The sequence below is a fragment of the Acomys minous genome (assembly GCF_964271855.1).
Source record: "Acomys minous genome assembly, chromosome: 2".
Classification (NCBI taxonomy): Eukaryota; Metazoa; Chordata; class Mammalia; order Rodentia; family Muridae; genus Acomys; species Acomys minous.
The window spans coordinates 78,961,615-78,987,868 of record NC_140484.1 but is presented as its reverse complement, the minus strand read 5'-3'; the positions used below and the strand labels follow the sequence as shown (position 1 = coordinate 78,987,868).

At 43.4% G+C, this 26,254-nt stretch overlaps 1 protein-coding gene across 6 annotated transcripts in view; it reads right to left on the bottom strand.

The window, feature by feature from the left end:
• DNAH3 (dynein axonemal heavy chain 3) overlaps window positions 1–26,254 on the bottom strand; it is a 175,475-nt gene that overhangs the window by 106,607 nt on the left and 42,614 nt on the right. For 5 of the 6 annotated variants that reach the window (XM_084772130.1, XM_084772128.1, XM_084772132.1 and 2 more), the window contains 10 exons: window positions 24,876–25,087; window positions 19,855–19,946; window positions 16,822–16,936; window positions 14,291–14,407; window positions 12,699–12,878; window positions 11,225–11,361; window positions 7,408–7,609; window positions 6,773–6,865; window positions 5,214–5,324; window positions 1,566–1,680 (listed from right to left, as the gene is read on the bottom strand). In XM_084772130.1, coding sequence (XP_084628256.1) covers window positions 1,566–1,680; window positions 5,214–5,324; window positions 6,773–6,865; window positions 7,408–7,609; window positions 11,225–11,361; window positions 12,699–12,878; window positions 14,291–14,407; window positions 16,822–16,936; window positions 19,855–19,946; window positions 24,876–25,087 — 1,374 coding nt within the window. The remainder of the gene's footprint in view (window positions 1–1,565; window positions 1,681–5,213; window positions 5,325–6,772; window positions 6,866–7,407; window positions 7,610–11,224; window positions 11,362–12,698; window positions 12,879–14,290; window positions 14,408–16,821; window positions 16,937–19,854; window positions 19,947–24,875; window positions 25,088–26,254) is intronic. The other variant, XM_084772131.1, reaches the window with a different exon arrangement.

Here is a 26,254-nt window from a genome sequence, read left to right as displayed (position 1 = left end):
AACACATCCTCTCTTCAGTTGCTTTGGCCAGGTATTTTGTTGTAGCAGCGAGGAAAACAACTGATACACCTGTGTTCAAATTATGGTTCCACCATAAACTATCTTGGTGACTTGGGAAAAGTTACTCATCTTCTCTGTGTCTTGTTTGAACATTCTGTATGCTAGAGATAGCATGCTATACCACCTGGAGTGGTTATGAGCACTAAATGTAATGTGTGTATAGGCAAAAAGTGAGAGTGAGAGAGGGCCAGTACCTCAGACAACTGTCCAACATATTGAAACAGTATATAAATATTTCTTCATGATACTATTTTGAAATTCATGGCGTTGGGGGTAGGATTGATCCAGAGGCTTTGCAATGTAGTCATCCTGAGTGCTCACTCATCCCCAGTCTGACCTCTTGGGCCCTATTATAGGCTTCTAGGATACCCTCAGACAATGGCATCATCTTGATGATGGGCAAGTATCTCCTGAATCTGTGGTTACAGGTATCTTTCCTTCTAGCCTCAGGAACCAACCGGGTAATACATTTCTAGGCTCCCTTCATCCTCTTATAGGATTTCAAGGCTAACTTACTTACAGTAATGAGCCCTGAAGTTGAAGAGTGGATATGGGCTTATGGAAATCATCACCTGGCTTTTAGGTGCTGATGGGATGAGAGTTGCTGAGATCTCTGAGCTGGTAGAGTGAACTTCACAGATCAGCATGAGAGATCAACTCTGAGTTGTTTTCACTATGAAGTAGATGTGCTAATACATGTATGTATATGCATGCATGCTTATGTTTGTAAGCCTAGACACTCAAGGAGAGATACTGGGCCATAATCATGCCTGCGTTTGTCACCTTTACCAGGTGGTATGAGGAATAGATTCTCCCTCATCTCTCCCGGGTTTTATGGGCATATCTCTGCCTGAAATTAGGCTGAAATGAGCACTAGTCCCAAGGGAATAGATGCTATGACACATTAGTTAGCTGGTATATGAGCAACAAAGACCTTGTTCCTAGGCAACCAGCCTGGACCAACCCTAGTTTCCTTGGTGATGATAGAGTAAGGGTGTGGAGGCGGTTTGTTTTACATAATGACCCCACTTCCTCCCCATCTTCCTCTTCTGTTTTCTTTTTGTTTAAAGGAGAGCAGAAAGGTATTGTCTCTCACTACCTCGCCCTGCACCACTGCCAATTTCTAGTCCATTGGGTTTCAAAGCAGACAGAGGAACCTTTGCCACTTCCAAATACAGTATCTCCCAACAACTGGTTCTTAACCCGGGAAATGTTTGTGAAAATGTAAACAATTAGATCAAGCTGAGAACCTGGTAAATAATGTCAGCAGTTGTCCTTAACCCCAGGAAAACATTCACCAAGCTGGTGCCTCTCAGAGATGAGAGTCCAGCTTACAGAGTTGCTGTGATGGGAGTGGCTTTGGCAGTCAGTTCTCCCCAGCACTCTCCTTACCTTCAGATAGATTGGGGGGCGGGGCACAAGTCATTTTATTCAGGAGAATCGAGAGCCATACCCAGCCAGCTGCCACTCCTGGGCAGCACAATGCCAAGAGCCTGCATCCTTACCATGGACGTCGATGACAGTGAGGGCCCCAAGAGTGAGCCTCGCCCCACTGCTCAGTTTCCCTCGCACTAGTTCAACGATCTCTGCGATCTGGTCATTGCTCTTTTTCAGGAAGTCCTGGCCAGGGCACAGGAAGAAACATTCAGTCAAAGTGGCTTTTCCTCCAGCAATGGCCATCTTGATGGTTGGCATCACTTACCATCCAATGGTCCAAGCCTGACCTGAATGTCCTCTCTCAAACCATCCTTTTCCTCACCCAACACATTAGCCTCAAGATGAGTCTTGTGCTAATTAGAAGAGGCCACACTATCTTCCTGTTTTATTTTTATAACATTGTGGGAAAGGCAAAACTTTATGGGTAAAAATGCACAATTGCAAATGCTTGGAGTTAAAGAAAAGCTGACTGTGGGGAGTAAAGGCATTTGGGGCAATGAAGAACTGTTCCTCATCTTGAACAGGACTGGGTATACATGGGTTGCATGCACTTGTGTAGATACAGAACCATGTGTTAATGTGGGTGAGTTTTACTATACATGAATTATATAATCTCAGATCAAAGGAGATACTTACAAGTTACAGCAGCTGGGAAACTGTGGCAGGAGGGGACCAGCCTGGGCTACATGGGAAGACACTACCTCACTTAAAATACAATGAAGAGGAGGATAAGGACAAAGCAAAATGTAGCATGTAACCCTGGGCAGAGTCCTGACCAAGGAAAAAATCGGGCATTTAATAGGAAATGATTAAATAGGCAAGGCTAAAAGGCCTACAGACAGTAATAGATGAATGTTGATTTCCTGATTTGAATCACTATATTTTGGTTGCATCTGGTGTTCACATCTGAGAGTATCTAGATAAAGGGTATATGAGTATTCTTCATATATTTTTTGTGACATTATATATAAGCCTGTAATTTCAAAAATGAAGAGGTTAAAAAGTAAAAATTAAAATTAAAAAGAAAAATTTAAAAATGGAGATGACCTGAGCTCAGATTCCATTATTTCAATTTTCTAGCACTGTGCTTTTGAGCTAGGAGGGCCTCCAGGTGTGTGAAATCTGTATAGTTACAACTAAGCTGGAAAGTTCTCCAGAGAGTTGAGATGGAGTTTGAGAAGCATGGGCATGATGTCTGAAATGAATTAAGCACCCAGTAAATAGTGATGCTAGTGTTAGCAATAACGTGCCCAGCATGCAGAAACAAAGAGGTTCCTGATGCCTTCATTGTCCATGAACTGCAGTCTGGAAAGCCCTTGATGATGGAGATGCCTACACAGTGTTCCAAACCTCCCCATCTCCACCCAACAGCTGTTGTCCTCCAAGCCAGGCAGCAGGTACACATTGAGAATTTGAGACTCCCTGCTTGCTTGTGAGTTGGGTTAGTTATGGATTCAAGTTATGGATTCATCCTTCTTTACAGATAAGCGACAATATATCCTCAGGCTTAGACAATACCCATGGTATCGTAGCAACTCATTATCAGGGCTTTTATCAACATGCCAAGTAATTATGTTCCTGTATGTTAAACTGAATTGTTACATTATTTGATTTAATGTAAGTTACATAGTTTTCATTTAGAGCTTGTACATAGCACACGAGAGGATTGTAATTGATAATACCCTGAGTTGAGGCAGTAGAAGGATTTGGAAAAGAAAACAAACTGATCAATTAATTTTTCATGCAATATTGCCACTGTGATGATGTGTACAGATTTCTTGTTCAGATAAACTTGTCAGAACTTGCCTTTCTACTACTTTTGTGTGGAATGATATTGCAAATATTAAGATGATGTTTCCAAAGGTTGCTGCAATGCACCATGCCTTTCCAGCCTCTTTCAGGGGCTAGGGATAAGACCAGAGCCTTGTGTATGTTGGGTAATTGCTCTGCTACTGAGCTGCCCCAGTCTACTGTGCTTTTCATGTTTAGAGTTTTGCACATTCTAATTTCTGTCTCTGGAACAATGTTCCTTGTATTTTCTACTTGGCCTGTTGTCACTCATAGTTTAGGTCTCTTAGAAAATGATTTTATGGGAAATCATCCCCAATACTAGTCCCTCTCTCAGATTCCCTCTTTCTTCTCACACCTTGAGCCTCTTTTTCTCCTTTATTAAAGTTCTAAACCAGTGTCTTTTTAGCCTCCTTACTAGACTGATCATAAATCCATGGAACCAGTGACAATATGATTACCTTATTTTTCTCTAGTTACTTTTGCCTAGTAGTAGTCTCAGCACAAAGCAAATGCCAAATCAGTATTTATTAAATAAATAATTATTTGACACATGGGCAGATGGGTAGAGGTATTGAGGAATAGATAGGTGAAAAATGAATAATGTGTGGGTAGATATGTGGATGAGTAGCTGGATAGAGGCATTGATGAATAGGCAAATTGGGTGGATAGGTGGATAGATGGAGAGAGGGAGAAGTAAATAGATGGATGAATGAGTGGATGGATAGATAAATAGATGGATGGATAAGCAGATGGATGAATGGATGGACAGATGAGTGAATGAATGGAGAAGTCAGTAGATGTATGAATGATATATAAATGGGTACATAGATGATTATCTTGCGACTGCACCTGATTTCTAGAAGACTATCTAGGATGTGTGTGTGTGTGTGTGTGTGTGTGTGTGTGTGTGTGTGTGTGTAATAATAGACTTTTATGTCTCATGTCTGTGGGATAAAAAACAAACTGGAGCATAGAAATGCAGTTGTAAAAATGAGACATTTCTTATTTCTAATAATTGGAATGAAGTTATGAATGAAGCTTCCAATCCATGTGTTAGGCGTTAGTCACATTGATTTCCACTTTAACTTTGGGTAGGTACTAATTTTTTAACATCAATGCAAATCATAGTAAATTAGGATATCTTTTGGTCCATGGGAAATTATCTATGGTTAGAAATGGAATTATTACTCATTCATTGAGCATATATTTATTGAGCACCTACTATGTGTTTGGCATTGCATTAAATTCTGGAACTATAATTGTGAACCAAACAAACATGGCCTCTTCCCTATTGGGTTCTCAACATCTAACCCCTGGCTGATTCACTAGGGTGTTTAACCCTCCCACCACCCCACGATGTGATGTGACAATCCCTCGCATTTTACAGAGAAGATGAGTGACACTTGTGTTGGTAAGTTGCTCATGGTCACATATTCAACAAGTAAATTCTGAAGAATTGGCATCAACTGGAAATGCATGTTTGGGTCTGAGGATATGCAGGGCGTGGCTATTCACCAGATCTCACAGAGGAAGCAGAGGAGAAGACCAGGGGTGGGCTTGTTGGAATTTGGGGGGGGGGGCGGAGGAGAGAAGGGAGTAGTAGCAGAAAGAGAGAGGCAAACAATGGCCTTCCATGCCAGGGAGAACAATTGTTGGGAATTCTGTCAGGTAACCCCTGGAAACAAAGGCTGGTGAGACTCAGCATCATCCTGCAGGTCAGAGTTTCTACATAGGATAAACCATGGGACTAACACTGTGGGAGATCCTTGGCTCGCTCCTTGGAGATCCCCAAGTCCAGATGTCCTACTTCGCTATCTCCTTGGGAATTCTAGTTTCAGTGGTCCCTGTTCTAAATGACCCAAATGACTGCTCTATCCTAGTTCATATTGTCTCTCCTCTCCAAGTTTTAAGGCATGCTTACTTACCAGTAGAGTGTCACCAACTACGGCTGTAGACACCTCCTTGGTCCAAAAGATGGAAGAGACACAGATAACTACTTGGCCAGGCCACTGCAAGACCCAGATGTTACGAGGGACCTGGGAAGGAGCAATGAGGTTTACTCTAGAATCAGTTCTTCTCATGTGGTTCACATTGACTCTCTATAACTATGCCCCCCCAACACACACACACACACACACACACACACACATACCTCAGCCTGTTGGGAAGTCCAAAATCCCCTTCCACTGTCCTAGAACTTACTGTGTAGACCAGGTTGGCCCATAAATCACAGAGATCTGCGTGCTCTGCCTCAAGAATACTGGGATTAAAGATGTGTGTCACCATGCCAGGTTTGGGATTACTGATTTATATCTTTGTCCCCCAAAGTTGTGTAAAAGAAAAATAAAACAAAACAATACCAACGATTTCATTGCTTCAAGACTGAATATATATACAAGACTGAAATATATATATATATTTTTAGGCAAGTCCTCCTCCCTTATCTGTTGTTTCCTAAACTTAAGATCGAGGTGCAGCCCCAATACCACATAAACTGGGCGTGGTGGAGCAAGCCTGTAATCCCAGCTCTTGGGAGTTGGAGGATCTGAAGCCCAAGGGTATCCTTGGCTACATAGTGAGGTTTAGACCAGCCTGGGCTCTATGAGACCATATGGATCAAGTCTGTCTGAAGGTGTAAATACTTTTATCAGAGCAGAATTCAGAACACAACCATGCTTCTCATTATGTATTGTCCATGCTGCTGCTGTGCTGTCAGGGTAGAGTTCGATGCTGCAGCCAGAGTGTGGGCCACAGGAGTGCGAGAGTCCACTTGGTCTTTTATAGAAAAGTTGCAGACTCCTGATAATTAACTTCGCATTGGTAGCTCTTGCTCTGTGAGTCACGATTTATCATAGAAAATGGAATTTAGTTACAATTTGAAATATACCATGAGAGGCAACACGGGTGGTCTGATAAACTTTGGGCAAAGGCAGTAGTTGAGCATGTTTGTTTGATAGAAGGAGTCTTACAATAGGGGTAGGGTTTGGAAGGAAGACACACACTCAAAGAGGGGACAAAACTCAGATACTGCCAACATGAGCCTGGCTGGATGCTCTCTGTTGAGAATTTGTCACAACAGGTTCTTTTCCTCTTTGGCTTTGTATCATCCTTGTTCCCATTCTAAGTGCTTTGGGGGCCTAGAATGTCACTCACAGGTGGCCTGAGTGGATGCATTCCTGGAAGGGGATGGACCTTGAGCCATCAGTCACAAATGGTGACATGAGACAAATCCCCTACTCCATTCACCCCCATGATCAGAAGGCTCCAGCTAACCCTTCTCTTCCGTCACCTGCTTCTACCAGCAAACTTCATCAGAAAAATGTTCACTGTCCCAGGATTCACAGGTAATTGGACTCAGAAGCTCAGAGAGGTAGGTTTCAGCAGCAGGCAAAAGGTCCAGTTGAATGGTGTCATCTAGTGCACTCCTCAAAGCTTCTTTTATAGTTGCAATACCCTGGCACATAATATATTAATTCCTGTTTACCTGGACATAAGCTTCAATCCCATCTCCAATAACATGCCGCATGCTAGCCAGCATGATCTGCTCCACCTGCTGCAGCCACTTTTCCACCATGCCCTGTGGGGAAGTACAAATTGTGGGAGGCAGTGGCTGTCAATCAAAACTAGGCAGAAGCTGTAGGAGCAGACCAGATCTCTCTCCTCTCTCTCTCTCTCCTTCCCTCCCTACCCCCCCTCCCCCTCTTTCTCTCTGGCAAGGGCTGGGGCTGAAGCAGGAGAAGGGGATTGTCTTCAAAGGATGTACATATGAAAAGTTAGGTTAGGTGGTGTGCGATTTCTCATTCATTCTGTTTTGTCTGACTGGGTCACTGTTTACCTGGCTCTGAAAGTGTTATCAGGTCACCTGGACTATGATTCCTGCTAGTGAGTCAACTTCGTTGCAGATCTTTCCACAAATTTTATTTGTCCCATGGCCTCCAGAATAATTCCCCATTTTAGAAATGCGTAACCGAGGCCAAGGAAGGTGGAGTAACTTTTCAAAATGACTTAGCTATTAAGTCATGGCACCTAAATGTTTCACACCACAAAAATCCAAAGCTTAACCAAGGGACCCCATCCTCCAGTTTGCTCTGCTGTGGAGAAAACACACAAGGGGATTACTTTGGCTTTCGCTGGGTAGATTGACTTGATGAACGGGACAGTTTCTTTTTCTGAGCTGATCATGCCCTTAATTTCCAGATTGTCTGTGAACTCTAGCTTGGCAATTCCTTCAAAGCACTTCTTCAAGTGTGGCTGCACTCGGAGTGGGTCCTTTGTCTCTGACAAGATCTCCAGAAGCTCATCATTTGACAGGAAGAAGAACCTATTTCAAAGTAAAGAGAATATGTGGTCACAGGAGCCCTTTGGAGGACTCCCATTTCCAATAAGAGGACACTACCACCATATGCATCGCACCATGTGGTAACTAGCTGCACCCCAAAGTCTTTCCTAGGCCTGGCTCCTGTCCCCCATTGCCTAGCTGGTGCAGAAAAGGTGGCTATTGTGTTGGCACAGAGAGCAAGAGAAAGGCTGGGGGTGTGCACATATGACCTCAGCGCTGTGAGCACTGGCATGACAGCATGGTTCTCAACACTGCTTGTATACTTCAGGATTGCCTGGGAAGCTCCCAAGAACTACAGTACCAAGGTTCCAACACTCAGAGAGTCCTGTGTAGCTGGTGTCTGGTAAGGTCTGAGGAAATCTCAATGTCTGAAATCCCAGCTGATCCTAACGTGCAGTCAGTGTCAAGAAGCCCTGGATAAGAGGAGAGAGACCATTCTTCCTTCTTTCTAGATACGCCAGCAAATGTTAAAGGCAGAAATAAAAACACTTCTGAAGTAGATTACGTGCTTGCATAAAAATGCCCTTTGTAACCCAGTACAGTGGACAAAGATAGTATATTTGTAATGAACCTATGTTTGGGTGGAGACCTCTGTGGTCTTTTAAGTGGAGGTAGTAGCCATTTCCTTGCTTGCTCGGGCTCTAAAGACACAAAATCAAACCTTTAGAAAAATTTCAAGGTATGAACCTTTTTTTATGAACCCAAGACTGAAAATACCAAGAGAAGGGGCCCATGGGATTACAGTTTTACTTAATACGGTAGATTACAAGTTGCCTATAGGGTTTAGTAATGACCAGAGAGCCCAAGCTAAGGAAGACAATTGATTTTTGAAATCTCTTGATCCTAGACTGTCTGTGTCTTGTTTTGGCTAGCAGAATCTAGTGAACATAGCTGAGTACAAATTCCAGGCCTTAGGCACTAGGAGACCTTGTCATTGACACTCTTCTGCTATTATGGACCCTGTGACCATGTGAACAAACCTAGCTAACTTTCCAGGCCCCAGCAACAGAATCCAACCACTGGGCAAATGGTTAGGACCAATTTCCAGTTGGCTGTAGTCGCATTGAGTGAGCTGCAGACAGAAGCACTATTCATTTACGCTCAACCCAATGTGCCATGCCATACAGTTATGAGCTAAATAAATGGCTGTTGTAAGCTTCTAAGTTTTAGAGTTGTTGGTTACATAGCAAAACAAACTGGTCCACCATTTGCAGTATTGCAAAAGTAGGCAGAGTTCAATAACTTTTTGGCTGATTAAATAATAAGTACTACCTAATAAGATGTCAGATTTTTACCATTCCTAAGTAATATTCAGATGGGTTATTTCTGATAATTTATGTAACCTCTATTCTGTGTAAGGCCCAAAGACAGAATAATAGCTTAAAATCATTTTGCATTCTATAGTTTAAGGCAAAATTGATTTATGTGACTATCACCAATAGCGCAAAGTATTCAGTAAAAGTGCTTGATTTTATTTCATAAAGATGCATAAACTCTTGAGATATTTATGAGTGTTTGTATTTAATTTAGGTAGAAATATAGCTCAAGGAGATTAAATGTTTGAGTATCACATCATCCAGACTCCCTGGATTTGAAACTGCAGCCTGGTCGTCTATAAGTTTGTCTCTCCTTGGGGGCATCATTGCTTTCTCACTTATAAAGTCAAGATAATAATAACGACCCAGTGTTACAGCATTAGTCTAAGGATTACCTAAGTATAAAATACTTGGTGTAATGTCCTGGCACAAGGTGTGAACAGTGTGTTAGTGTTGACTCTTGGTGTTTTTACTAGGAATGGCACAAAGGGTTAGACCTAAGAGCTCTGGGGTTAAAGGGATGGCTCAGTGGTTAAGCATGAACTCTGTTCTTGCTGCTCATAACTGCCTGTAGCTTCACTTCCAGGGGCTCTAGAGCCCTCTTCTGACAACTGTGGGCACCTCCACTCATGTGCATGCTCCCACATATGACACATATACACATTAAGTAAAATCTTAAGAAATATTGATGAAAGCTCAAACCTCATAAGGTTTCCAGAGTTTAATCTCTTCTCAATGTTGTTCTTCCTTGCAAGTTAGAGCTCCTTCCATTACTTGTGTTTAGTTCGTGTAGCCCAAAGCAGAAGCCATTGCCACAAGTGGCCATTTATGGTAAAACATTAATATTAAATAAACTAAAACTTTACTTTCTCTTTAAAGTGAGACTCTTTAAAGTGTTCAGTGGTGATCTGGAAAGGTGGCTCAGCAGTTAAGAACATTAGCTGCTCTCCCAAAGCATCTGGATTAAATTTCCAGCACCCACATGGAAGCTCACAACTGTACTGGGGAACTTTTCTGGCCTTCTTGAGGCACTAGACATGCAAGGGGTGAACAGTCATACATGCAAGCAAAACACCCATGTGTATAAAATAAAAATAAAATTGAAAATAATGTCCAATGAGCGTACGTGACGAATGGCTACTTTATAAGGCAGGAGGAAAATACAATATTTGGGTTATTGAGAAAAGATCTATCAGAGAACACTGTTGAACAAATACCAAGGGAATTTCTCCCACAAAACAAAACAAAAAGATCATTACCACCATAACTATAAAATCCTATACTTTTTTGTTTGTTTGTTTTTGGTAGAAAGTAGTGAACTAAAGGCCAGGTGTGGTGGTGCAAGCCTGTAATCCCAGCATTCCGGAAGGCAGAGGCAGAAGCAGGCAGATCTCTGTGAGTTGTAGGTCAGCCTGGTCTACAAAGTGAGTGCAGGACAGCCAAAGGCAACAAAGAAACCCTGTCTCAAAAGAGAAAAACAAAAAACCCAAAACAACAACAACAAAAAAGAAAGTAGAGAACATTGACTCAATATAAAGCCACATTGTAATTTTTTGTTGTTATCTTTTGATGCAAAGTCTCATGTAGCCCAAGCTGGCCTCCGACTCTGAGCTGAGATCCACCTTGAACTCTTGGTTGTATTGCCTCCACCTCCCAAGTACTGGGATTATAGGCATGAAAAGCTACATCCTAACTGACTTGAATGGCCTGGAGTGAGAGACCATAGTGAACTTGACATGGGGAGAAGTTTAGGAGTGAGATCCCTTGGAAGTAGTCCTCCAAAGCCACATTGACTTTTAGAACATTAACATTTGTGGAAAAAGGCAGTCCAGGAGCTAATGTTCAAAAACCTATCTGACATTTCTCAAACACCTCTGTTGTACATGTAGCTCACTCTAAGAACCGGGAGCCATTAGCATTATAATATTTCAACTTCATACCAGAGACCCTGAGGCTGCTAACAGTCTTCAAGTGAATAAGCAGAAAAGCTGACATCCCAAGAGCAATCTGGTTAGTACCACATACCAGGTCTTAATCATGATTACTATGGCCCTTTCATGAACAGAAATAATAATATTGGTTAAGTAAAGACATAACCCATACAGAGTCTGTTTAGCTTCACTCTAGGTAATGGCCACGGAGGCATGTTAATTCCTAGATGTCATCCCTTGGGAAACAGGGAAGCAGGAATGGAATAGAATCCAGATCGAACAGGAAAACTGTAATCCCACCTGTAGATGGCCTCAGAGGGGAGGTCCAAATGAAAGGATGCTCCTGGTACCTGGGGAAAAAGAGCCTCTTCTTCTCCAGGTAATTATTCAGTCCCCGCTGGATGTCTTCCAACAGAATGTTGGCTTCCTGAAGCTTTTCTGTCATTCTTGGCTGGTCAGCTGCCACCAGAACTCTTGTATCTTTCACCTGGGACAGACACAGAAATGGGCACACACACACACACACACACACACACACACACACACACACACACACGGGTGAAGATCATCATGGATACTCAAAGCTTTGAGGTTAGACATGCTAATGAACTCATGACCAGCTCACCAACTAGTGATGCTGCCCATCCAAGTAACTACTCTCTAATGCTCTCCTAGTCTCACAGGGGTGACTGCACTCATGGTTGACTAAGTAGGGATGGGGCCCCACAAACTAACTGAATCAATTTCATCTGAATATTTTGGGGGTCTAAAACCCAGACCACAGCATTCTTTTCTGACTTGTGCTGAACCCTTGATCAAGGAACTCTGGGGCCATGGAAGGATCCCCTTTTGCCATGCTACTCTGTGGCAGAGCAGGCTAGTCTGCAGGGAAAGCTCCATGTGAGCATGGAGAGAGGAGTATAGCTCCAATGGCTTTCTTGGCTCTCTGTTAACCCTTTGGGAGGCCTGGATGCACTTCTGTGTTTGTGTTCTATGAATCACCGAGTAGTTTTGCTTGGCCTATACTTAATGGGTTTCCAAAATACAACCAAAGGAAGTTAACTAACATAAACCCTGCTCCATTGGCTGGGCCATACAACCCCCTACCCATATCTTGCCTCTATAATCCAGACCACAGGTAAGCCAGAAGATACACTCCTTTGAGAAATTCTCTGATTATGTGCCACAATTTTGAATGCTTCTCATGAAGGGAAAAGGCGTGCCCTCTCAGGAGATACACCTTACACACATGGTGAAACCCATCCTTCGAAGCTTGGTTCTAACATCATCTGCTTTGGAGGTGCCCTTGACACCCCCAGGCAACTGCACTGCTCCCTGGGGTCCACACAGCTGACATACATCACAATGTCACAGCTTCTTTTAATTCGAGCCTGTGCTCCTCATAACCATGAGTTGTAAGAAAGTGAAAACTATGCTATCCTCAAGTATTTTCTCACTTCTAAGATCACATCTGAGTTGCCATGGTACCAAAAAGGTCATTAAGTAACTCAGTATCAGTATACATTACTACTTGAAACCTAAAAGGATTCCAATCTATAAAAATGTTATTGCATCGCTCTATATCAATCTCTTCTATCTCATTAGATGTGGTAGGCAAATAATGTAAACTGCTAAGAGCTTTCTCCAGGGAGGTGAGATTTCACATTTTTTCTCCTTTCCATATCTCATATTTCCACATTTGAAGTTTTAATAAATTGTAACAGTGATATAAAATATCAAATAAAAAAAACCCAATTTACTTGATAGTTTCAAGGGACGTAGACGCAATGCACCTGCTGGTGAGACGCAAGAGATAAAACTCACCGCCTGAGCCATGAGTGACTTCCAGTAACTATCCACAGTGCCAAACTTCTTGCCCTCCTCTGGCATCTGGGCTATGATATCTTCTGAGCTGAAGATCGGTTCCAAGTACAGCCAAGTGACTTGGCATTTTAGCCAGGCATCCAAATTATCCTGTACCCGAACTAGCTTTTCTTCCCATTTCTGTGAATTTAGCATTCCACATCTGAATCAGTCACCTGCCACTCTGCAGGTGTGTGTTCACACGTATCCAGTGAGTGAACATGCAGAGGGATGGAATCATGTCATCCTTCCTTCCTTCCTTCCTTCCTTCCTTCATTCCTTCATTCACTTGTTTAACAAATACCTATTGAAGTGTATCTCATGCGTTTACTGTTCCAGGGAACATGGATATAATGAAACAAAGCCTTTCCCCTTGTGGAGCTCACATTTTTTAGTTAGGTAGATAACAATGACAAAGCTTATTATTTGATATGTAATGGTCAGGGAGCCATATATAGATTCATATATCGTGTGTGTGTGTGTGTGTGTGTGTGTGTGTGTGTGTGTGTGTGTGTGTGTAAAAACAATTTAACTCAATATCTCATGAGATATTAAGAAATCTATTTGGGTTGGAGAGATAGCTAACTTCCTAAAGTTCTTGCTTGTATGCCAGAACTCAAGTTAAAACAAAAGCAAAGAGCCTAGTGTGGTGGCATATGCCTGCAATCGCAGTGCTGAAGAGGTGGGGACAGGCAGGTGACATCTGGGATGGCTGGCTAGTCAGTCTGGCCTACTTGCAAGCTCCAGACCTGTGAGAGCTCTTGTCCTCAAACCAAAAACAACAAGGAGATGGTTGGTGCCCCAAACTGTCCTCTAGTTCTCCCTCCCACTCCCTCTCCCTCTTTATCCATCTCTCCTCTCTCTCTCTCCTCTCTCTCTTTCCTCTCTCTCTCCTCTCTCTCTCTCTCTCTCTCTCTCTCTCTCTCTCTCTCTCTCTCTCTCTCTCTCTCTCTCTCTCTCTCTCTCTCTCTCTCTCTCTCTCTTTCTCTCTCTCTCTCTCACACACACACATACACAAACACAAAGTAAAATGAAGATATTACCAAATCTCATGTTTACAGATGCAGACTCCAAACACAGTAGTTGAAACAGCCTCCAAAGCTCACACGACTAATGGTAGAGGCAGAACCAGGATTCGGACCCAGAGGTCTGGGCCCAGGAAGCCTATGCCACTTTTTCTTTTTCCCTTGTGCTCTGCCCCTAAGCTATACTCCCCGCTCTGACCTATCCCACTTCCACAGACAAAGAGCACGGGAGGCTGAACTTCTCCAGTCTCGTGACTCTTGTTCTGGATTACTTAGACTATAAAATACTTGGAAACAATCCTTTTGTTTGGCATAGTCAAGCCTCATCTACTCTTTTAGAAGCCTGCTCCAATGGGCCAGCAGGTTGTGAGCTTACTTGGTCACTATTGCTCTCACTCTGCATTCATTCCTCCTTTCACTCTTCCATTCAGGGAACGGGAGGTTGACTCTTTTCATTGAACTTGACTCCCCACCCACCCGCACACTTGAGAGACTGAGACATAAAGTGTTCATTGGCTATTTTCTTACCCGACACTCTGCTTCTATTGGCTTGATGAATACAGAGCCACACATAGTCTGTGTCTTTATGACATGATCATCAAGGAGCAATTGAATGTCATCAACTGCGCTCAAGATACTGATATCCTGCAAATAAAGATGCCCATCCAGAGTCAACATCATGAGATCCGCTTGTTTCTCCCATCCCACTACCCATGCTGATTCTAGAAGGTTCCAAAAGGCCTTGCAGTGTAGAGCCCTCCACCTCAGGGAGACAAGCACCTATGGCTTACATGAGATTTTCTCACTAGAAAAAAAAAACCATTTATTTCTTTATTTAGAGACAGGGTCTCGATGCAGAAGTTCCTGCTTCAGCCTCCAAAACACAAGTATACACCTGGCTCACGTTAGCTATTAAGATACTCTTTGTCAGGGGGTAAGAGCACGCCTGTTATCCCAGCACGCTGAAGGCTGAAGCTGAAGGATTCATAAGATCCTGTCTTGGTAAACAAAATGTGTCCAAAACAAAAGAAACAAAACTTACTGTCTGACTTCTTTGCAGAAATCAGTCGAACCCAGAGGTGCACCAAGAATCTAGGGGTGGTATAGAGGTGGGGGTGGGGTGGGGTGGGGGAGGCTTTGTCTTCTTCCTCAAGTTTCTGCCTGCCTGGCCGCTTGCTTTTCTGGTTCCCTCAGGGGGGCATCAGCTTCTAATTCAATGGGTAGGGCTTAGACTCCTGTACTGCAGCCAACTCAGAGGGCTTCTTGTAGTTACTTTAGAATGAAAGTCAAAAATTATTTTTTATTTCAGTTCAGGGGTTCTTTTTAAATGTCTACTAATAGATAGGCTATGCTTCTTATTTTCATTTAATTTCTTCATAAGCAAAGCTTTGTTTGCTTGTTGTTTTGTTGTGTATAGTGGTCAGTCCCATGATAAAAGTACAGACATGTAACCCTAGCTTGGAAATTTCTGTCTTATGCACTTGGTGAGTTCTGTTCTGCTCTCACATATGGGTATTGTGTCTTCAGCTCCTATGAATGGTACTCTTTCCCCTGAGCCATTGCAGCAGATAAACTGGTAAGAGTCTATTACCTACAGCAAATCTGGTCTTTCTTGCTTTGATTTCACTTCCTTCAAGCCTGTAGATAGAGATGTAGATGCAGATATATATGATACAAAGGCAGATATGGACTAAATCTGGCTTGGGATATATTCTATCTTTTCTGTGTGTGTACATGGAAAAGCATTTCTAGCTATTCATAGACTGGCATCTTTACTGTCATTCTGCTATTGCTTCTTCTTGATAGCTATTTCAGTCATAAACATTGAGGACAAATAATGGGCCTGCTTGTAGGCCCCTAGTTGAACTCTTCATCATATCCCAGCAGCCTCTAGAGCAGTGTCTGATCCAATCAGAACACACAGCTCATGGAACCCAGGAGACCTGGCCTTGTTGGGAGAGACCCAGCAATGAACTCATTTGTCTTCAGCTCTCCACCTCCCTGATCGGTTCATGATGTTCCTTATCCAATGGTGAAACTAAAGTACTGTGACCATCAAAATCAAAGGGAGAAAGAAGGCACTGGAGAATGACACGTCACTCAGAGGGAAGGGAAGTGCTGAGATCTCCAGAGTTTTGGGTCTATGCTGAATATTTGAAAAATAGAGTAGTGGGAGTGTGGTTAAGTATCGGTGGGGGTGTGGCTAAGCATTGGAGTGCTTTCCTAACACTAGTGAGCCCCCTCCCCAAGTTCAGTCTCTAGCACTATGGGAAGGAAAACTAGGAGGGCAAATGCAAATACTCAGGCACTCAGAGGCTAGAAGAGAAGGAAAATAAATCAATTTTGATCTTCTTTTTAGTCATCTCAAATGAGTCTGCTGTGCAGCTAGCATTAGAGCTGCTGTTCTAAAAGCCAATGGGATGCAGAATGTGACTATCTATCTGTGATCTCCCATGTCTACCCTATGCTTTATGACAAGAGCAAACTAGACCCTAGGGTTACATAAGCAAATGTACCTCTACATTCATTATACAAACTCATATGCTATCTATAAGAGCCTACGAAAAAAGGAAATCCACACCCTTACGGCTCAAACTGCTAAGTGTCTGGGAACTTGCTAGGTTCCTGAGGTTCTCCAGGCCCCACTTTAGTCTTCATGAATCATGTGAAAGAGATGCCAAAGGAATTCCTGTACACATTAGCATCTAGGAAGTGCAATGTTTTGTTGTCAACCTCAGACATGCTTCTAAATGACCTGAGTTGGTGTGTGTGTGTGTGTGTGTGTGTGTGTGTGTGTGTGTGTGTGTGTGTGAGTGTGTATAACAGGAGGTATGCTCTATTCCTTTGCACTAGGTCAAAAGTCCTTTTGATTTCAAGGCGCATAGCTTCGGCGGAGTGTGCGAGCAAGGATGGTGGGTACAGGATAGGCAGGCAGAAGCGATCCAGATGCCAAGGGTTGTTCTTCTGTGAGGTCTGTTGCAATGCTGAGTGAATCATGTCTGTCTCTACTACATAACACACGGGGCTGCTTTCCCAGAGTTCCCACTGGAATGACTCACGGTGTCCCTGTATTTCACAAAACTGAACGTCATGTTGACCCAGTCTAACTTCATCTTCTCCAAGTTTTTCTCCAGAGAATATTCCTTGCTGGCAGCTGCACCAATGGGCTCCAGCCTGAGGAGAGAGCAAACCAACAGCAACTTGACCAGGGGGGTGGCAGAGGAAGCACCCAAGAAGGATTTCAGCTGTCTTAAGAGAATTCCAAAGCTTTGATTTCACCAAAATGTTTACTCTAGGGTTTGCCAACTATTTTCAATGTGTTTCTTGCTCTGCGTACTGTTGTCTTTGGGGGCTGCTAGAAGCTGAGTATGCTTCCCCAGAATTCACATCTAATACTGAATCACTTAAAATGTGACTGTATTTGAAGAGTGTATACTGAAATAATTATATCAAAATAAGGCCATGAGGGCCAAGCCTAACCCAGCATGATTGAGTTACGTCAGTCACACAGAAATAGGAGACCATACTAGGAAATACTAGGAAAAGATGGCTGCCTATACACAAAGGAGAGAGGCCTCAAAAGAGACTAGCCCATGGTGCTAGACTTCAAGACTCAAACATTTATTAAAAAAATAAAGTTCTGCTGCTTAAGCCATCCAGCCTGTGGCACTCTGTAACAGTAGCTCTTACAAATTAGTACAGGCTGACTCACGGTGAGGCTCAGAAAGCAATAATCCAAAACATGGTGCTTTGCCAGGCCAAGGACAATGAATGAATGGAGATCAGAAAGTACCAGAAAAAAAAAATTTCAGAAATTAATTAAAGTCCTTCCACTCTCCAGCTTCCTCCCCTAAAACAAGTCATAGAAATTCAAGTTCTTCCTCCTCTAGGCACCTTTCTCTATACCTTGTATGGGAGGTGGCCATAAAGAAATTCACTGACATGTCTAACAGCAACCCATAACACTGTCCTTCCAGAAGGTTCCTGTGACATATGCAGGATAAAAGAATTAATGCTACACAGAGAGATGGCATGGAGAATTTGGGCATTCAGCTGTGAAGGCTTTCCTTCTCCTGGTCTGTTTCCATTAGCTCAAGATCCTTTTGTCCAATCACATCTCTACATAGCCATCCATTTTTTTCATGGAATTTAAGCATAAAACTGGTCCTCCCTCCCCTGAGAATCTGAGTCTTCTTTCAGAAGGTTCCCATGATATGTAGCTTTGACTAAATATATCTGTTATGCTTTTCTTTTATTAACCTATCCTGTTATGACATGCTGATTGTGACCCTTCTGGTAGGTGAGGAAAAGGGGACCACGTATATTCCACCCCCACATTACATACTTTTCTGTCATGAGAGGTTGCTGTTTTGAGTGTGGGAGAGTATTCAGCACCATCCGTGGCTTCTTACCTACCAATAGCAAGACTTCCAAACTACATCCCCACTGCCCATTAGAATGCAATGTGAGCCACATACACAATTTTAAAGTTAGCCACATTAGAAGAAAGGCAAGAGGCAAACTCACCGACAAGAACTTATTCTATTTAAAATATTATCATTTTGAATAATGAATATCAAAAATTGTCATTTACTTGGGTGTGGTGGTGCACACCTTTAATCCCAGTACTTGGAAGGCAGTGGCAGGCAGGTTTATATGATTTTAAGGTCAACCCAGTATACACAGTGAGTTCAAGGCCACTCACAGGTACAAAGTGAAACTCTCTTAAAACAAAACAAAACAAGCCAAAATTGTCACCCACTTGCATTCTCTTTTTCTTGCTAAGCCTTCGAAACCCAGGATGTGTTTTCAAGTTCCAATATATCGGACCTAGACTACCTACATGCCAAGGGCTTAGTAGTGGCATTTGGCTTGGCTTCTGCCTGGGATAGCACTAAACCAAAGGATTTTTTAAAAAGCCAGGCCCACCCTTACATTGATCATCAGGTTGGGTGGGGCCTGAGAACATCCTTTTTTACCTAGATCCTCCATGGTGGAGATGCAGTAGCTCTAGGTGCCACACCCTGAGAACCATGAGCATCCCTCTAGGCCTCATCCAAGCTGTCCAGCAGACTCATGTTGAGGTAACATAAAATCTTCCCATCTATTACTTTAAAGGGAGTATGGAAAGGATAGATTTTATTTATTTTTTTAATTGTATTTATCATTATGTATAGAGTGTTTTGCTTGCATGTACACCTGTAGCCCAGAAGAGGGTGTAAGATCACATTATAGATGGTTGTGAGCCACCATGTGGGTGATGGGAATTAAACTCATGATCTCTGGAAGAGTAGTTAGTGCTCTTATCCTCTAAGCCATCTCTCCAGCCCCTGAAAGGATAGATTTTAAAAATAGCAATTAAGGGGCTGGGAGATGGCTCAATAGTAAAGTGCTTGCCATGCAAGCATGAGAACCTGCATTTGATCCCCAATACTCAGGAAAGAAAACTTGTGGTGAGTGTACCTCTTACAATCCCAGCACTGGGGAGGCAGAGACTGGGGGCTCCCTGAGGTTCACTGGCCAGACAGCTTAGACTACTTGGCTCCTAAGGACTGACATCCCAGGTTGACATCGACATCTGGCCTCCACTTGTACACACACACACAACACACACACACACACACACACACCCTTATACTCACAAACACACATAGGATACCTCCCCCCAAGAAAAACAGATAGAATAAAAATAGCCATTCAAATTTTGCAAGTTCTCACACTAAAATTCCAAGGCACCCAGGGAAGGAGAAAACCAAGAGATCCTTTATGTGTGTTTCATGAGGGTTAGCAGCTGGAGAGTCACCCTTCCTTTGCTGTTCATTTTAAGAAGGGGAAACTGAGGCCCGTGAAGGGTGAGTGGTTTTGCTCCAAGTTCTAAGAGCTGGGCAGGGTCTCAGGTGCACATTTGGCTTTATGTTTCCTTTTGAAATAAAATCCCAGCCTCCTTTCTAGTCCCAACTACACCAGGAAAAGAGCTCGCCACTTGAGTAAGTCAGCCCAAGGTGGGGTCATTTACAGTTACTTCACCCTGAATTAGGAGATCACAGTGACCCTGAAACAAAACCCATCCAGAAGGGAGGGATGACCCTTACTTTTCCACAAATTTGCCGATTCCAAATTCCAGCATGTTTGCGAGGCAAGTCGTCTCTGTGGGCTTGATCTCATAGCCGATGATCTCACTGATCTGCAAAGGAAGGAAGGAAGCAGGAGATGGCTGGGTAAGGTAGCACTGCTTATTTGAATCTCTCTTTAAGGATGCTATCATCCTTGTCCAGTGTTGTAGCCAGGAGGCTTGAGCCCCCAAACTGAGGCTGATGCAAATGATAAACTGAATTTTTATGTTGTTAGTTGTAACTAGCTCATATTCAATTAAATGGCCATATGGAACGCGTGGCTATTGAGCCTGACATTGTGGGTTTGAGGGCTCAGGAGGTGTTGAGCTGTTGTAGAGCCACACTGTACCTGGTTTCCCCAGACTTTGTCTCCCCATCAGTTCAGAAGCACCCAAAGACCGGAACAGGGCCTTGGTTGTGCTTCAAGGGCCTGTGGAAAGCTCACTCCGTGTTGCAAGGAGTGTTTGTTCAGTAAGGGGGCGTGTGTCTGTCTGAGGTGCTCTCCAGTGCTTAGCGCAGACACACAGGAAGGATTTCTCTTCAAAAAGCATTCCCTACACTGGACTTGTGATCCTGGATGCTCAGGCATCTGAGGAAGGAGCATCATTTCTAACCTAGGCTACAGAGTGAGTTCAAGGCCAGCTTGGACAGTTTAGTGGGATGCCATCCCAAAATTGAAAGGAAAAGGTGATTAGTGGCACAGCATGTACCTAGGTTTAATCCCAGTACTGCTCAAAAACACAAGAGAGTAAGAAGAGCCCTCGCTGTCCACTCCGGTGGAGCGACTTGTGGTGATTCCCATCTGGCTGGTGTGACACTCCCTCTGGTTTACCTTTTCAATACAAATACTCCTATTTTTTTTAAAGATTTACTTATTTATTATTATATATACAGTGCTCTGCCTCCATGTACACAATACAAATACTCCTCAGGGAGCTCTGAGGGAAGCTTTTGGAAGACCTGGGTAGCACCAGGCTCCCCCATGCTAAAGAAGAGACAAGGACTGAAGCATTCAGTGTGGCCAGCTAACCTATGGCTGAATTTTGCCTCTATTTGGCCACCAGAGGATTAGAAAATGCACGCCTTTAATCCCAGCACTCGGGAGGCAGAGGCAGGTGGATCAACCTGAGTTCAAGGCCAGCTTGGTCTACAAAGGGAGTCCAGGATAGCCAAAGCTACACAGAGAAACCCTGTCTCAAAAAAACCAAAAAAAAAAAAAAAACAAAAAACCAAAAAAAAACAACAAAAAAAAAAAAACAAAAAAAAGAAAGAAAAGAAAAGAAAAAGGATTAGAAAATGCCAGAGCATAAAGGAGTGTGGGCTACCTGTCACATTCTGTCTTACCCTGTGTCCTTGGTACCTGATATTCTGGTAGGTACCAGTAAGCATTTATGGGGAAAAGCTTGACTAGATCAGAGAATTCAAATGGCTCCCAATCTGGGATCTGGGGACCTCTGGAGGATCAGTATGGTAATAGACTAAAAATAATGAACATTCATCGGGCGGTTACTAGGAATGGTATTGTTTTAAAAGCTTCATGCACTGACTTTGGTCTCATAGCACTACAGAGAGCATGGTAATGCGTTACTGCCACTTTAGATCTAAGGGATCTGAGCTGGAAGAAGTATCTCATCTAAGACCATCTGGTTAATATACAGCAGAGTTGGGATTTGGATCCAGATCTGACTCCAAAAATATGCTATCCACCAACCTCTCATGTCTCTCAAAGGTCTCCTATGTACAGTTGTCTGTATTATGTACTGAACTTCAGAGGCTCTGGACAAAGGCAGCATTCAGAAGAATTTTACAGAGCAGGACAAGCATTTCTAGTATTTTTTTTTCATTTCTAGTAGTCTTGACCTTTCCCTTATTATTGAAAATATTTGCTGTGTGTGTGTATCTGTGTGTGTGCATGCATGCACATGCATGCATGCATTTGTGTGTACGTGTGCGTGTGTGTATGTGTGTGTATGTGTGTGTATGTGGTGTGTCTGTCTGTCTGTCATAGCACACATGTGGAAGTCAGAGGACAATTTTCAGGAATTGCTCTCTCCTTCTGACATCTGGGTCCTGGGGGGATCAAAATCAGACCGTCAGGCTTGGTGGCAAGCTCCTTTACCTGCTGAGCCATCTGGTTGGCTCCATTTATTCTTTTATACATTGAAAACAGGGATACACTGACCATTTATGGGGCTAAATTACAGTTACAAAAAGCACTCAGCATAGTAATTGGCCCACAATAAGGATTTGAAGATTGTTAGAATTTTTAAATTCTTTAAAAAAATTGCAAATATTGGCAAGGCATTTGTTTCTCTAGTTCTGAGATCCTGGACTCACACTGTCTACATAGACATTGGTCCCTTGTGGCCTCTGAGCATCTCAGACATGGCTCATCTGAATTGAGACATGCCAAATTCTTCCCACTGCTGATCTTCAAGTTGATGGATACATAAATGATGTGTACTAGTTTAGAAACCATATACACATACAGTTTATTTTACTTATTTCCCTTTACTTTATATGTAAAGTATGGCTGGGTTGAAGATACAGCTTAGTGGGGGAGCACTTGCCTAGCATGCACAAGTTCCTAGGTTCAAACTTCACTAACACACACACACACACACACACACACACACACACACACACACACACACACAAGGAATAACTTGCAATCTTATAGTGTGGCTGCTGGAAGCATTAGCATTTATATACAGCTGGTTCTAGACTTAGGGATACTTAGGGGCCCAGTTTTGGTCCAGAACACTGGCTTCTGTTTTTTTGGTTTTTCGAAACAGGGTTTCTTTTACAGCCCTGGCTGTCCTGGGCTCATTTTGTAGACCAGGCTGGCCTCAAACTCACAGAGATCCACCTGCCTCTGTCCACCCGCCGCTGAGTGCTCTTTAACATGATGTGTTTCCTTGCCCCATCTTATTTCAAACCAAACATCAATACCTTATTGGTATCCATAAAGACTATGACTCAAACACAGGGCAGTTGTTTTTGCTGCAGAAGTTCAAATGACCAGAAACCACAGCTCAGCTGTCCTAGAACCCTAGAACAACTGTCTTCAGGTCTTCAGAGATAATAAGTGGCTTAGTTTGGGGAGCCTTTTGCCAGAACAAGAACCTATCTAAATGGGTCTCCTGAGTTAGACATTAGGGAAGATGGTTGCTTTGCCAAGTCTGGGGCTGTCACAGGTGTGGGTCCCTGAGTGGAGACAGCCCTTAGGACATCTGGTGACTCATGTGCTTTCTCACCAGCTCAGCCTGTTGGATACCCACTTTAGAGGCTCATTGCTTCCTTCCTGGGGCTACGTTCCATTGTTAGTGTAAGTGTACTGCCATGACTGTCTGCTTTCTTCCGCGCTCTTTGGGTGTTCCTAGCTTTCTTGTCATCATAAGCCAAGCAGACCTGGATTCTAATTCCTTCCTGGTCCACTAACTAGCTATATGCCAAATTGATCTTTTCAATCTCAGCTTTTCTACCTGTGAACTGGAGATAAGTACAGTCCCTATTTCAAAGAGTTGTGGAAGATGAAATAGGAGAATTCAAATAAAGTGTGCAAGACAATGTCTGGGGCTTGTACCTGACCTAAGATCAGTTATAAGTCTAAGGAATATCTTCCAATCTGTCTAAGTGGCCTATGAAGAGACTTAAGAATGCCTAAGGGTAGTTGAGGTTTTTAGTGCTTATACATGAGAACATCGGGGTAACAAAGGGCACACCAGAGAGAAGGAATGGAGGCCCCTGGTTTGATTTTTTATTTTTTAAATTATATTTGATATGTTTTGGGTTGCTGAGGCTCCAATTTAGATGCTTGTGCCTGCTAGGCAAGCACTCTACAGCTGAGTTACACCCTTGGCAAAGAGAAATCTGGAACAATAAGAAGTCATCTGTTCACCCAACATTCTTAGCTCCCCACATAAGTCTAAGGTCTAGGCCATCCATAGCCATGCCGACAGAAGGCCCATGGGCATCAGTGAGGCCAGATGCCCTTTAGGGTAGAGGCCCATGGGAAGGGTTCTCACCTGCCTTCTGCACAGCAAGGATCCTTGCTAAGGTCCTTATTCTCCTGCTTTACTGTGAAGTTGAAGACAGCTCCTCCCTGCAGATGCTAAACCACTTATGTATCAACATCCCTGTCTTTCTGTAGAGATCAGCATTTTCCCAGCCATGGGCTTGTGGGGTCCATTCAACATGATCCGTGTTGAAATATTGGCTCTTTCCAGGGGCTGTGACCTCAGTCTCATGCATATTTCTGAGGGAAGAATCTGCCCATGTCAAGCTGGCCACATCACCTCTTTACATAGCAACTTGCAGGGGGAGTGCATTTCAAGACCACTTGTGTGTGACAGTCACTTTAGAAACACAGCAAGCCTTCCTTTGTGTGCTCACTGTTCATACCATTCTCGCCACCATCACACTTCACTTCTTATAGAAATCCTAACTATTTTTAGGGAGAATATTTATTATTCCAATTTATAGGCCTAAAGAGCTTAAAGAGGGCAGTTCACTTCTTTCTTTTTCTATCCGTTTGAGACAAGGGCCTCACTCTGTAGCTCAGGCTAGCCTGCAATCTACTATGTAGCCTGTCTGGGATGCCAGGAATGTGCCACCACACCCAGTGTGCCAAATTCTTTCTGAACCTAGCCTGTTTGACCAGAGAAGTCCACACCAAAGGCAGCCTGCATAGGGATCAACTGAAATCATTCTCAAGGTCCCAGAGAAAGAGGGGACCTTTTTTCTTTTTGTGTATGAAGGAACAAATCAAAGCTTTTCCACCATGACAGTAACCACTGTCTAGAGTATTTACACACCAGCACTGGGCCCCAACAAAAAGGACCAAACTGGCCATGAGACAGGAAGTTCATCCCATGATCCACCTATTCTCTTCCTGAAGGCCAACATGCCCGGTACAACCTCCTAGGCCTCAAGCAGATTCTCTTTCCCAGGGTTCCAAGGATGGGGCACGTCTGGACCACACCAAGAGTGACAAGAACCTGCTGCCAGTGCCGCTCCTTCATCCCAGGGTTGCAGGAGATGATGAGGATGGGGATGTGCTGCTTGAACTTCTCAATCTTCAACTTGACGTTCTCTGCTAAGCGCCTGGGCGCAGGCACATCCACCAAGGTCTTGGTCAACTTGTACGTTGTCCTCCACATATTCCCTATCTCCTCTGCAATTTCCTCAGCATTCAGTAAAAAGAGGGGGCCTGGAACAAAGAGAAGTTCAGACTATGACGGGGGTGCTTGCCATGTGTTAATTCCCTGGAGTTGAGAACAGTGCCAGTTGTATTGAGATGAGCAGAGGGTCTGGGCTAGGACCTGGATCAGAAGCCCCTGCTTAGCCAGTAAAGCCTTGTCCAGGCCTCCACACCAGCATCTGCCGTGCAAGGAAACTACGGACTCCTAGAAGGGTGACTGTGGAATCAACGTGCGACAGTGTAAACAAAGGGCAAGCTTCAAGCCTGGCACACACTGGATGTACGTTCAGGGTGCTCACAGTTCCGACTAGTTTTAAATGCCATCTCAGTAGTGCTAAAAGGAGCTTCAGAGTGTTGGGAAATAACAGTTGGGGAATGGGAGCCCTCTAGAGTTCTGAGAATTGTAGTATGACTTTGAAATTATTAAACAAATACAAAGAGCGCAGGCTCAGGGGAGAGCCCTCTAGAGTTCTAAGAATTTTAATATGAGTTTGAAATTATTAAACAAATACAAAGAGCACAGGCTTGGTGGGTAAAGTGGGGTCTGATGTGGATCTCCAGCACCATGTTACAACAATAAACAAATAATAACAACAATAACTAAAACAAGCTGGGTGTGATGTTGTGTGTCTGCGCCCTCAGCACAGAGGTGGGGGAGACAGGTAGACTGTCGGTGCTCTCTGGCCAGCCAGTAGTCAGAATGGAGAGCTACAGGCTCAGTGAGAGGCTCTTCTCCCAACCTCTCCTCCCCTCTCCCCTCCCCTCCCCTCCTCCCCCTACACAAAAATTTTAAATGAATGACACTGCAGTTTTTAAAGTACTTCAAAACATTAGCCCCCCCTTTTTTGGGGGGTGTGGGAGTTTTGACATTTAGATTTCACATTCGGCCTAGATCTTCCTATGGTACTGCTTCTACTTCCGGATGGAACATTCTAGATTAGCATTACTTCCTGCACTATGATAGAGCTAACTGATTCATAAACATCTCCAAATCACCAGGGCTGCCTAGAGCAAATGCAACTTCACTCGCTTAACATGCCTCAGAAATTTAGTGTTTTTGTCAAATCACTAAAAATTACATCTTAAAGTAGGTGCTAGCAGAATAGTTGAGAAAGATGGAGAAGCTGCTACTTCCAGGATGAGGGGCCCCTGCCTGGTAGGTTGGGGGACTTATAC